Genomic DNA, 13,566 nt, shown 5'->3' with positions numbered 1-13,566 from the left:
CTAGCACTTCATATTTTTAAAGTCTACAGACTACCTGTTCTACATAAATGGTACCTGCACAAAAGTGTTATCTCTTGTGATACATATGTGAACCACCAGAAAATTCCAAAATGCAAGGGTTTTCACAGCTTAAATTAAGTCTTCCTTGAGGAAAAAAAAGTTAACTGTAAGGGTTCTTTTTCCCCAGTGTGAATACATTGTGAAATTAGGTACTGTAAAAAAAAGATGGTTTCCTCCATGATTTGTGAGGCTAGTTTTGCTGTTGAGAGTATTTTGTCAGCTGTGAAGTGTTAAAGCCAGACAGCAAAACTCACAAGAACTGTGCTGAAGAAAGCTTGCGTCAGTTTTGTCAACAAATCCTTTGAACCAAGGAGTTACTTATAACATGCTAATATAAATTAACTCACCAGTATTAAAACCCTTGGAAGAGAAAAGCTGAATTTGAACTGTCTCTCCCTCCACGTCTGTCCTCAGGAAGGGGGAAGGGCATCTCAGAGATGGGGCAGTGCAAATCAGAGCTAAGAGAATGGCAGAAGTGACACAGAGTTGGCATTGAATATGATGGGAGACTGGTACCTGGCAGCCTTATGACCCAGACTGTATGGCTATTATATTTTGGAGTTACTGAAAAGAGAGTTTCCAAATGTAAGAGAAATGCATCTGATCTTTATCAAGACATGTTCATTTTTTTTTACTTCTGTGGGTCCAGCTCAGATGGATTTGTTCTGGATAAATAGCACTTGATGGCCCAAATAATCTTTCCAAGAAATATTTGAAGCAGGACTTAGTACTATTCATCATGAAAAGGGTGACCCCTCTACAAAAAAGTGAAAGAGGAAGAAGAAACAAAAAGTGACCTTGTGGAAGGTCTTTAATCCTCTGAGGTAAACATGACCACATGAATTTTTAGGGTGGAAAAAACAATATTTACACATGGCTGGTAGCTTTCTGAACAGACTTACTAGTTTCTCTGGCAGTTTTCAAGGCCATCTTGTGGCCATGGCATTTTGTAATTGGGCATCAGAACTGTTTTTACAGAGGGAAATTCTTATTTCTCTGTTCTATCAGTTAATACTAATGCCATGGAAGACATCAGCATGAGTACATTAAAGTGAGGTAAAGAATCAAACTTTATACCCCACTCAACCTGCACACTCATACTGCTTATGTTAAACTATAAAAAAATAGATTTCTTTTCAAATAGGGTTTTGATTATGCATTAGTGGAAGGCTTCAAAGCAGGAGGGATTCATCAGGAAGGATTCCCCCAACTGCTGGCTCCTTTGCAAAGCTAGGTGCCAATTCCAGCTCTTGAGCACTCATTAAAGCAGCCCAGCACTGCTGGCTAATTGGCCATCAAAGTGCCCAGTGAGGCAGTGTTCAGCAAATATGGTGAAATACCTGATGAAGCTGCCTTGTCATTTGAACTGCCTCAAGAAAGGACTTGAAGGACTTTATCCAAATCCTCATCTTTTCCTAGGTTGCATACACAGCCCCACAGAAGCCAACAGGAATTTGCTAAGGGAGGTGGTGGTGGTGAGGGGAGGGACAGGCACTAAAAAAACTGAGGCAACAAGGAAAAAGTACTGAAAGGAGTGACATGATATTGAGAATTGTGCACCAGAACACTCCTAAAACAACAACAGAGTGCAACCATCCTTATCCAGACTTCATGAAAAAGATTTTGAAGGATTTTAGACATACACTGAGATAAACCTTCATCACAAAACCATCAAGATATTTTTATTACTGCAGGCACACAAATGCTCATTTTTAATCTAAGTACACTAATGTTTCTTACATACTGTGACAGACCTACTATTTTCTTTCTAGATTCTAACTAATGTCAAAATATTAATTTAATCTGACTACTTATATACTTTAAACATTTTCTCACATACTAAATGAAAAAAATACATTGTTGAAAGCCTACATTAAATCACCTGTAATGCCTCAATTTGTTTTATAAACGAATCTTGATCTTGACAAGAGAGAAATAGCAGCTTATTCAATGTAGCTTATTTACTTTTTGGAAACTACAGGTGTTGTAACTCGTTTCTGATTATGAGCCTTCTAGTCATGAATTACTTTTCTGGTGACTAAAGAAAATGATACTATGAATCTTAAAAACCCTAAAAATTTCTAAAAGAATAGTGTATCACTATATATTATCAGTCTTTAGTGTTACAGAATCTAGTACATCAGGACAGCAACTAAGGGGTCCCTGGTATTGCAAAAGGACTAAGTCAACTTTGAAACAAAAATAACTTTAGAAGACAATACATTTTTATTGTTTAAACAATCTAACATAGAAATAACATGCCTTGAATTTTGGGATTGCTGAAAGCAGTAGGTAAATTTTAAAGTCTCTCTTCCTTAGAGCTTAATGAAGGCCATATTAACAGGGGGGCTTATTTTGGAGTGACAACGTGTAGACATGAAAAAGACACTTGCTACAAGCCCAGACTGAGTCACTGGACAAAAGCACCTCTTCTTGGAAAGCTGGGTCTCACAGAAACCTGGCAAATCTACCATGCCTGTACCCTCTTAGTGCCTCTCTCCTCTTGCCAGAAGACACTGGCTGTGTTTTGTTTACATGCACAGCAGCTCTGAGCCTGGTTTCTGCCACATCCTAAGAGAGATTCTATTTGTGTCCTCAAAAGTGAACCACAAACATTGGGAAGTAGCAGCATCTCCACAGTGGAACATATGAGAGGCACCTCTGATGAAATCACATTGCAATACATTTATAAACTCACTAAGATTGATTGAAAATGGATGTTGGGTAGCAGAAAAAAGGGAGAAAAAAGTTAAACGTCACCTGGAAGTGATTTACAAGACTGTGCTGCACTTGGTAACAAAATCAAGATTTCCCAAACATGTAAACATCTCTCTGGGAGCTGCTGAAGTCATAGGTTCCATTTTTCCTTTTTTTTTTTTTTTTTTTTTTTTTGGGCAGTCAGGAGAAAGAAAGCTGGTCATTGTTGAATTACCACAAAGTACTTTGTCTTGGCCACTGACCTGCTGTGCAGGTAACCTACAAACTGCTTTGAATGGGAACTCTCCAGGATACACAATTCTTCACTACACAGGCAATTTCCCATTATTGCAAAACAGATTATTCTACCTTTGAGGTACAGTTTTTAGCACACCTGTATTTTAAGAAGCAAGAAATGCCCAAGCAAGATGGAAGCTGCCCAAGGCAGAATGTTGCCTGTTTATACCAACAAGAAATGTATTTCAGCATCAGAAGTAAAGGCAGAAGCTGCATAATTCTGAACTGTCAGCAATATTTTTAGATTTTCCTCAGACTAACCCATTCCATACACTGTGTGGAAGCAATTTTATTGCAACTGCACTAAGAAATCACTTTCATCAATTTCAGCTGTTGCAATAGTGAAAGAGATATTTTAACAGTTGGTTTACAGCTGGTCCTTAATATAGAGAATAGTGTTAAATAGAAGAGGGCAGCTTTTTAGAAGCTGAAGGTGGTGTGATCATGACCACTGGAACATTAGTGTCTCTGACTTCTCTCTAAACTCCAGTGTGAGAAATCATGCCTTTGTTATTTCCAATTTTGCTTGAAGTTTCAATTTGTTTTCACATTTTTTTTCCCACAATTTTTAGTTGTAAGACTGTAAGAAAGTAGCTATACTCTGGGTAAGATTGTTGAAGCTCATAAAAAAGAAAAAGAAGTTTATTAGTGTGTGCAAATGCCTTTGGGGAATACTCATGAGGAAAGAGTTCTGCAAGACTTAATAAAGAAAAGCTGCAGTTGCAGTGGAATTGATTGTATCCTGGATTGAACACTGTAGCAAAGGACGATGGTTTGCAATGTAGTTCTGGCAATCAGGGGGAAGCATTAATTGTGAGATCATGTGAAAATAGTCCCTCTTCTTTCTCTATAAGCAACAATAAAAAGCCTACCCTGGCTACTCAGTCTTTCATCCTTATTGTAGAACTGGAGCCCTAAGTACCCAGGTTTACCTACCAGGTGTTAAACCTGAAAATCACCACCAAGTTTCCTCACAGCACAGACATTTTTGCTGTCTTGCTGTACTGAATGTGGTTGGGAGGGAGTTAGTTTTCTTCAGGACAACATGTCCTGCTGGGTTTGACTTTTGTCATCAAACCTGTGTTTTTGACAGCGCACCAGTGTTTTAATAATAGCTGAAGAGCTCTTGCACAGCTTTGCTGCACCAGTGAGTAGGTTGAGGGTGAGCAACATGCTGTGCTCAGTGTCCTGCTTCATTACCATTCACAAAATTACCATTTCACAAAATTTCCTTTTGTGACTTCAACTACATCACATAAGCAAAGTTTTATTCACTTAAATGCAACAGTGACATAGAAAAGGAAAAAAAATACCCCAAACCTATAATTAATGTAGCTAAACTGGCAAGGCACTTGAACATGCAGTAATTTCCATTTCCATATAACTACTTGCCATGAGGGAAGCCCAAAAGCTATCTTCTGTCATTATAAACAAAAAACTTTTTGAGCATTGATGGCACCTTAGTTTTCCTGGCTAAATGCATCCTGTCCTGCTATGATTGCTATATCAACACTCCCACAGAAGGCATTCTAACAGCCTTCATTCTGGGTATCCCCTCCAGCCTCACACATCTCACAAGCCCTTACAGAACTCAAATCACACCTAACTCTACATAGATAATATATTTTATCTCCTTTGCACTGCTCTCCATGACTGCTTCACAGAAAGGGCATGGGGGAAAAGAAGTGAGCTGCAGTGTAGATCTGTGAGTGGACAGCACGCCATACAGCTCCACCTCTGCACATGGCTAGGCACAAGAGCCAGCAGCCACGACTCAAATTTACTGCTCTTAGGCAGCAAATGCCTTGGAAAGAGAGATTCCACTTTATGGCTTGCCTTCCTTCATTAGCAGACAGGCTAGTAAGATTTTCTTTGGAAACGCTTTGGCTAAGGGCACTAATACGAGCCTGTTTTGATAATATTTTTATAGGCACTCCACCAGATAAATTATACAGCTGAGGAAATCCCAATTGGTTTCACACAAATTCTGAAATTGAGCAGAAGAGCACATGGTCTACTTAGCTATTCCAAATTACTTCCTAAATCAAGATTAAGGGCTAAGGATCATAACAATAGAGGATAAGCTACCCTCATAGAAAAGTCCTCCTAAAAAAGGAAATCTATTCAAGCCTTCTATTAGGAGCTGATTTAAGGTAGAGCTTTCAGATAAGCTGACTTTGGAAAAGGTCCTACAGAGATTTAGCATGGCCTGTTGTTAGATGTGTGTCTGTTCTAAAAACTACTGTTCATGGTTTTACTCAGTTTTATGCCATTTGAGCTGAAATAACCTGAAGCAGGAGAGATGCACCCCTAGCTTATTTACACTCTCCACTTTGTGTTCTAGCTGCACTTCCCCTCAACAATTTTGTACGGAGCCCACTGCTAATAAAACCCCCCAAAATGTTAAAGAACCATGCTGTCTATACTGTGATTACAATTTGGTATGTACAAACTTAGTGCTAGTCAGTGCATTCCAGGACTCATTTTGCCTTACATTTCCACACTATAATTTAAAGGGAAAAACCCAACATAATCTGCATAACTGTCCATCAAACCACATGAAAATATTTTCAGTTCATACCTGAAGTCTTGTCACTGAAATTAATGAGATCTGTTTGTCAGGTTACCTAAACACACAGCACCTGGATTAGAATAACATCCAGTCCTTAAGGGATGACATATTTACTGCTTTTCATGCAGTATCTTTCATTTTCTTAACAATGAGTGACTTTAACGAGAAATCCATGAACAAATCTATGTAGTAGCAAATATGATAGGAAAAAAGCTGAAGACACAAACAGGACTTAGTTCTTTCCAAGAATATTTTGAATGACTGTTACCAGAGCATTTGGTATCCCAGAAAGCAAGAAATAGGAAGTAGGAAGTAATCCTTGGGAAACTGAGTCTGGGAGTTCCTAGGCAATAAAAAAATTCATTTTGTTGAGCTCAACTATTTCTACTCAGGATGCTAAATTTTACAGCCCAAAGTAGGAGCTTCTGAACGCACTCTGAGTTTTTCAGTTATTTTAGCATTGCAAGCTATCTTTTGATAGCTTTGAGAGAAAGAATGAAGACAGAATGGCAGGGAGCCTTTATTAAAACGATATTTTTGTCCTCTTTATGTACTTTTTCTTTTCACCTATACAAGAACTCATGTAACATTTATGAGAACATTCATATTTTTTCCTTAGGCACAGCTAGAAGTTTTTTGAATATTTTTATCACTTTTTAAATCAAAATCAGAGACTATATAAAAATTTAGTTACAAAGAACTTTATGAAGGATATTACCAAGTCGAGGAATTTTCACTGCGGGATATTGAAAACTTCTAATGTATAAGAAATGTAGGCAATATCTTGAATTAGCCTGAAACACAGTCCGTGGTACAACGAATTTTCAATCAAATGCAGCACTACAATTCAAAACTAAACCTACAGAACAGCAGTGAGGGCCCACAACAGACATACAATGCAAGTGAGGCAAATGTCTTTATTTGCCATGTAAGTGATTTAATCAGGAATATGAGCTAATAAATCATTCTCTTCCAGCATAGATGTATTTTGCATTCTCATAAAATACTGGTTATTTTTCTGGATGGTTCTAAGACACAAAGTGCAGGAATACACATAAAAAATCCCAAAAATGTGAGAATATCACAGGAAAGAGGCAAGCACAGGTGTGACAAATATTGCTATTCAGCTTTAAAGCAGAATTAAATGGATGTGTTCTACCAACTGAATCACTTAAGTGTCTGTAACATGAAGTAATTATTCCCAAAATTTTTGAATAGGAAAGGGACCTGTAAACTGTAGGTTGATTGAAAATTCCTGGAAGAACTTAGAACTATTTTTATCCTGAAATTACATGCTACCTTTTCCTGGAAATTGCCACCTGTAATTAAATCACTATAGATCATCCTGAAAACTTGAGCACATGTCAATTGGCTTTTACTTTGTTGATATTCATTAGTTAAGCTGCTTTATCCTCAGAGAATTCCCTTTCAGAGGATGGGGTAAGGAGAGAATGGTAAATGACAGGCAGTAACAGGAAAACACTTGGTAAGAACCTCAGCTGCTCAGCTGAGTGTTTGCTCAGAGTTTATGGGTATTCTATATCAATCTGAGAAGCCTTGCTAAAAGCAAAAAATATAGTGGGTTTTTTACTTCAATTTTGGCAGAAGACGCAGAAGTTCCCCTTTGAATTCAGCACACTGGACTATTCACAGTCAGGTGGGTAGAGGAGTTCATTCACTTGTGTGTATTTTTTGAATAGATTATCTTTGTGTGGTTTCTCACTTCTGTGAATGAAAATAAAGGCAGGTGCCAGCTCAGGTCACAGCACTCAGTGCTCACTCCTCTGCTAATTCTGGAAGGACCTGTGGCTCCACTTTCTCTAGAGGTCATTAAGTTTTGAGTGAGGTTTTATTTGAATGTTCACCCACTCTGATGGGTTGCTTGTCTTGCAAAAATGCATTCTACCTGGCATTATTTGGATTATTTATTTCCACATTTAAAATGTGTCATTTGAAAGTTAGCAAGAATTTCCTGTAGAAAAACCATGATCCCTCTTTATTTCCAGATAATTTAGAATGTACTGGCATGTGTCATTTGGCAGTGAAAACAGGCAACGTGGGACAGGAGGGGAAAACAATTCATTTTTAGTAAAACTGCTGGTTTTGACAGATTTAAATTTCTCCTTTCTTGGGCAGGAAATATTTAATGAAAGCAAGAAAAATGGCACTGATGCATTTGCTATCTAGAAATAATATTTTTTGTTCTACCCTATCATCTCTGCTTACTTTGGATTGTTTTTTTATCACTGATTGGATTCCGTAAACAAGAAAATTCCATATGCAAGATAGGAGATGAGAGAATAACACAACTCCTCCTTCCATCTGAAACTTTTATTCTATTAAATTGTTCTCTCTCACATCTAGTTTGTTATGATGGGAAACCTTGTTTATTTTTGAGGGGTGGATGCAGGGCAAAAAAATCAGTATTTGGGTTGATAACACAGCCTTTCACACCTAAAGGATTGTGATGTCCTAAGGACAAAGAAATTACAATCCAGATGATCAGAGATTAAACCCCCAAATTTTGGGACAAGGCAATGGGTAAGGGAGCTGATCACACACCTTTTTTGTTCTAGACTACAGTTACCTTATTCTATTAATACATTACTGCAGCAACTGCGGTGACACAGACAGCATTAGAAACAGAAACCAATGGAGAAGACTCTGGCACCTGGAAATTACTACTACTGCAAATACAAAAATTTAAATAAAACCTAACTGCTTATGAAAGTTTTCACAGAGCACCTGCAACTGTGTTGCAAGGTAAGGGCAGTGCAGCTACAGAAATACAGATATTTTGCTACCTATTCATTCATTCCCATTAACATATTTCCATTTATTCATCAGCCCTGAATAGCAGAATCTGCTGAAGCATGAAGCTCCAAAAAATATTTGGGGTTGATTTTCCCCTGCTCTGGAGAAATGCCATCCTCCTATCCAGCAAAGCAGACCAAAGTGTGAAAACCATACTTTTTCCATACCTAAATGCACTTGGATATTGTTCCTGCTGTGAAACAGCATCAGAAGAGCAATAGAATATTTCATATCCTGCAAATATTCAATATTAAAGAGGATATGAAATGGATTTCTGGATTTGTATGAAGGAGGAAGCATAACTGTGGAACATACTGCAGCATCAGTCAGAAAGATTTCTGTCTTCAGGGGATAATAAACCCAGTGAAGCAGTGAAATAATCAAGTACTGGTTAATTGGGAAATTAATGCACATAGACCTCCTTCCCCCATCATTGCCTTTAGTGAAAACATGAGACAGTTTAGCTGAAATACACAGAAAATTAACTTCTGGTGGTGCAATGAAGCACATCCACGCCATGCTTATCCTAATACCCAAATGTACCTAACAAGATTATGTACAGTTCAATACCTATTAGTAAGCCAGATAAAAATTGATTTCTATGAGCTTGCTAGGAGTACAATGATTACAGGCTTCCCCTATAATATTCATACTGCTTTGTTAAGGTGCTGTAATACATTCTGAATATTTTGTACTATAGGTTCAGTATTGCATTTTGGTCAGAACATACCATGGCAACCCCGCTTTTCTGACCATCCCATAAATTTGTTCAGAAATGGTCAAAGCTCTGACAGGGCAAGAATTTGGTTTTTGGAAAAAAGTTCAGTACTATGCCAGTACTTGTTAAAAATAAATAAGATTAAAAAAAGAAATAAATTGGCTTCAGAAAGATGTACTAAGTTTCCTGAGCTGCTGATTCATCTTGGTGGAGCTCCACGCATGTGTTTTGAGCTCCAAAAACATCTTCCCTGTGTATACAAGCCCTGGCCAAAGGCATTACAGAATCCAAATTTCAACTGACAGCATCCAGAAATGTTTTGCAAGCTTGAAATCCTGCACAGAAGAAACAGCACTGCAAACTTGACATAGACTGTGTGCTGTGTCCACAATGCAAGGAGCAGTCTATGCTGTGAAAACATAAGAAGGGCTTTGTCTCACACAGTTTCATGCCACTCTGGGGCATCAAGACCACCTGCTCCAACAAGATTTTCCTGAAGCTGCCTCTGGAAAATTCTTGCAATATGCCAGTGCTATGCCACAAACCCAGAGGCAAAGAAAGGCTTAGTATAGTGTGTTCAGACTGTCTGAAATGACCAGATGGTTTTTGGAGAATGTTCCCTGCTATACACGCTAGAGCCAACCCAAAGTTGTATCAATGTATGTGAACGTAAAAGCAGAGCTCAGCTGGGCCCAGCTCTAGGAACTGGCAGTAACTCCTTGAAGTTTCCTCTCCAATTTTCTCTGGAATAACCAGGTATTTACTGCTGCCAAGATCTTAGCCTTAGTACCTCTTTTTCAACTGCTTTTTCAGTACTGTAGATTGAGGAGTGACCTCGCCTGAATACATAATTGAATGAAACCTGGAGTATAGAAAAGCAAAAAACTCCTGCAACACTAACAATAAAGAGCACTTATGAAGAAAAGGTTATACACTGGAATTTTTTCACTTAGGGACCTTGCACAGCTTCACCTTACACTGCCTAATGCTACAGTAAGGACAAAAAATTACATATGTGTAACCACACTTTGGTGATGGAAAGAGCAACCTTAGAAATGTCATGTATAGGAAATTACCCATAGCACACCCACTTATGTATTTGAGAGACAGGTTAGGTCAGTGCAGTATTTAATGCTGTAAAAATGTGCATTAACCCCACATTTCAATGACAACATTAAGCTGCAACATTTCTGCAGTAAAATAGCTAGGCTGTGATTAAAATGAACACTTCCAAATAGCATAGGCCATTATCTATAGGCCTTTTATAAAATGTCACACTTTTCAGTGACTTTTTGCTTGGTCAATAGATCTTTTGACTGTAAAAAGGGTTTGCAACTGGAAAACTAGTGTGTCTCATTCTTAGAAGCAAAAATCACTTATTCCATTATCTAGACTGCAGGCTGGAGCCAGACCCAGGAGATGTTTGCATTTGAATGACTGTACACATAAAAAGAGAGTTCCCAACAAATCTGTCTGCCCAGCTCTCTTAAACAGCCATGCATTGAGAACAGAGTTTTATAAGGGAAAACTAGGTACCAGCATTAAAAAGCAGCACAGCAAAAGAATGAAGTAAGGACCCTTTATTCCATTGCTTCCTTAATCATCCCAGCACCAGGTAGTGGATTTGGAATAGAGATGACTAAAGAGATGGAATATAAGAGGGCAGGGGAGGCTGGCTTTAAGAAAATATTCTTAATAGTCATGGAGAATCCAGAGATACCTACTAAATATTTATATTCATGTCTGATTCAATTGGAATCTTAGCATTTAATTATTTAACTAATTTTTAAAATGGTCAGTCTCACTTCACATTCTACTTTCTCATATGTTAACTGTAATTTTATTCTTCAGAATGGTTCAGTCAAATTACTCCCTGTTTCCACCACATCAAACCACATTCATGTGGAGTACAGAACATTTTCATCTGAAAATCTAAGTGCCATATGCTTGCAGTCTGTCAGTTGAACCAAGAGCAGGGAAAGTTATGTGGGAATAACTGCACTGCAGTGGAGAAATGCTCTAGTTTTTCCAATTTAAAAAGGTGATTCAAAATAAACCCCCAGGCAACCAACTCTCCATCCCCCAATCCCCCCAAACAATGACAAAAAAAAAAGCAATGTGTATTAAAGTGGGATTTTGTCCCATTTCTCACATTTTACAAAAAGACCTCAAAGTAGTAAAATCCACACTCCACACAACACATGGCAAATCCTGGAGATTTACTGTTAAGAGTTCAGTAGTCTCCTCTTTGTTTTCCTTCAATCTTTTACCAGTCTCTTCCCACACCAGATACACAAACTATTTTCCTTATAATCTGATGATCTGATACTTCAGGAATAGGACAGCACTACAACACCTTCTTTAGCTTATAGAACAATCCTGACTTCTGTTTGGATATAATTTGACTGTTTTTGCATATTCTGTAACTCTTATTATATTCTCTTACTACTTCCTCTTGAAATAAGATATGGCTTTCCTGGTCATCATTATCTTGAATGCATGATTAGCTCTAAATAATTTCTCAGTCTAAAACAACACTATCAGAGTATAAAGAAAAAAATTTGAAATTTTAGTATGCCTTCCAGTTTTAGCAGCAAGCAAAAATCAAACTTTTCTACTCTAAATGCCACCCTTTTAGCAATTGAACTAAAGGGATAACCATATAAGTAATTTTTGAATCTTACCTTTCAATGATATCAAAACTGCAGACCACTATTTTGCCACAGATTAGCTTAAGTTTATAAATCGCTTTAAGGATATTAAAACAAAATTGGCATTTTTTTACTCTAGTTTTTCCAAATGATATATGCAATCTATGACTTAGTTTTGGCATTTTCATGCAACTAAGTCAGCCAGAATGCTATGTGAACATAGTATTTTAAATCTAATTTCTCCTAGCTAAAGAAAAGAAACTGCATATTTTTTGTCCACTTTTTTTTTTTTTGGCTGCATTATTCTCACTATACCTAAGAATACTTAATTACTTGGATTACCGACATATGACCTTCTGTCCCTTGGCTATTTTCCTTTTTAGGAAATACCTTGCAAAGACATCTGTGCTCATGGCACTTACTTTAGACATCTGATCCATAAGAATAAATTCAGATTTTGCAACTTCTTAGTGTATGATGGTAACAGTCTTATCTTTTTTTCTTTATTGCAGTAGACAAGATTATTATTCTTTTAGTGTTGCAACCAACAGACAGAAAAAATGCAGCTCCTGAAAGATGTGAATTTAGTAGATTTAAATGGAAAATAAGTCAACTTCTCACTCCTCTGCATTTCCCGTTGCTGTATTTCTGCTGTGTGGAGACTAGAGATCTTTCTTTGTAAAGCAGAACAGAGTAACACTTATTAAATTTACTATGACAGCCAGACAGTTCTCAGTGTGATGTTTAACTCCTGCCTCAACACCCACAGACAAAACCAGTTTTTGCAAGAGTTTACCATAAGCTGGATGTAACCTATACCCTAAAGTGAGTTCTTCCCCAGCTGAAGAAACACAGGCAGTGTATTGCTACACAGTCTTTAGCTAAAAGAAAATGTCTTTACCTAAAAAAACCCCCCAAACCACATTGTGTCCCACTCCCATGCTTTAAATGTGTTTTAATATTGTAGGGAAAAATGAAAATGTATAGCAAATGCTTTTAATTAATAGTGTAGTGCCTGTTTTTTGGGTGATAGAAGGGTTTCATCAAAAGGTGAGCAGCAAATGACAGTGCATCTAGGTGATGTAGTGAAATATGACATAAGGAATTATGTAAAGAAGACTTGGCATGATAGAGAATAAAAAGATGTGCATTTATAGATCACTGATTATTGTATGCAATAAAGAAGAGGGCAATTTTAATTAAAAATAGACATTACACTACTGCTGTCAAACAATTCACAGAAAATTTAAGTCTTATTAATTTGGTACTTTGCTAAAAGAACACTGCAGGAAAAAAGTTAAAAACAAATATCCCAACTCCTAGAGTATTTAATGCAAGATAATTCATGCAGCTGGACCAGTTCATACATTAATCTTATCTCATTTGGCCTAGAAATTGAATTACCTCACTTCTTGGAGATGCACAGCATACTGGAGGTCAAGGACAGGCAGGGTTTTTGACCTGGCTTGCTGCAAAGTTATGTAAAAGATTGACATTTGGTTAAGACTCCATTGAAAAAGTGTATTTACCAACAAAGTCTTAAATAAAGGAAGAAACCCTGAAATACAAAACTGCCCACAGCAATGATCTTCAGAACTGAAGATCTTCAGAGACTGAAGAGGATCACCTGGACACTGCCTTAAGAGTACACTAAAATTTTTCCTTCAAAATACTGTTGCCTAAAATATTGGACATTAATTTTATCTAACATACTCTAACAGTGTTGGGAGTCAGCATCACACTGGTTCATAACTGTG

General features: G+C 37.4%; 1 protein-coding gene across 9 annotated transcripts in view; it reads right to left on the bottom strand.

The window, feature by feature from the left end:
• Positions 1 to 13,566, bottom strand: part of LOC135308618 (uncharacterized) — an 88,025-nt gene that overhangs the window by 71,568 nt on the left and 2,891 nt on the right. For 8 of the 9 annotated variants that reach the window (XM_064433811.1, XM_064433810.1, XM_064433813.1 and 5 more), the window contains exon 2: positions 13,214 to 13,278. The exons of the other annotated variant lie outside the window; for it this stretch is intronic. In XM_064433811.1, coding sequence (XP_064289881.1) covers positions 13,214 to 13,278 — 65 coding nt within the window. The remainder of the gene's footprint in view (positions 1 to 13,213; positions 13,279 to 13,566) is intronic. 9 annotated transcript variants of the gene reach the window in all.

This window comes from Passer domesticus, chromosome 10 (assembly GCF_036417665.1).
Source record: "Passer domesticus isolate bPasDom1 chromosome 10, bPasDom1.hap1, whole genome shotgun sequence".
Taxonomy (NCBI): domain Eukaryota; kingdom Metazoa; phylum Chordata; class Aves; order Passeriformes; family Passeridae; genus Passer; species Passer domesticus.
This window is presented reverse-complemented; position numbering and strand designations above follow the sequence as displayed.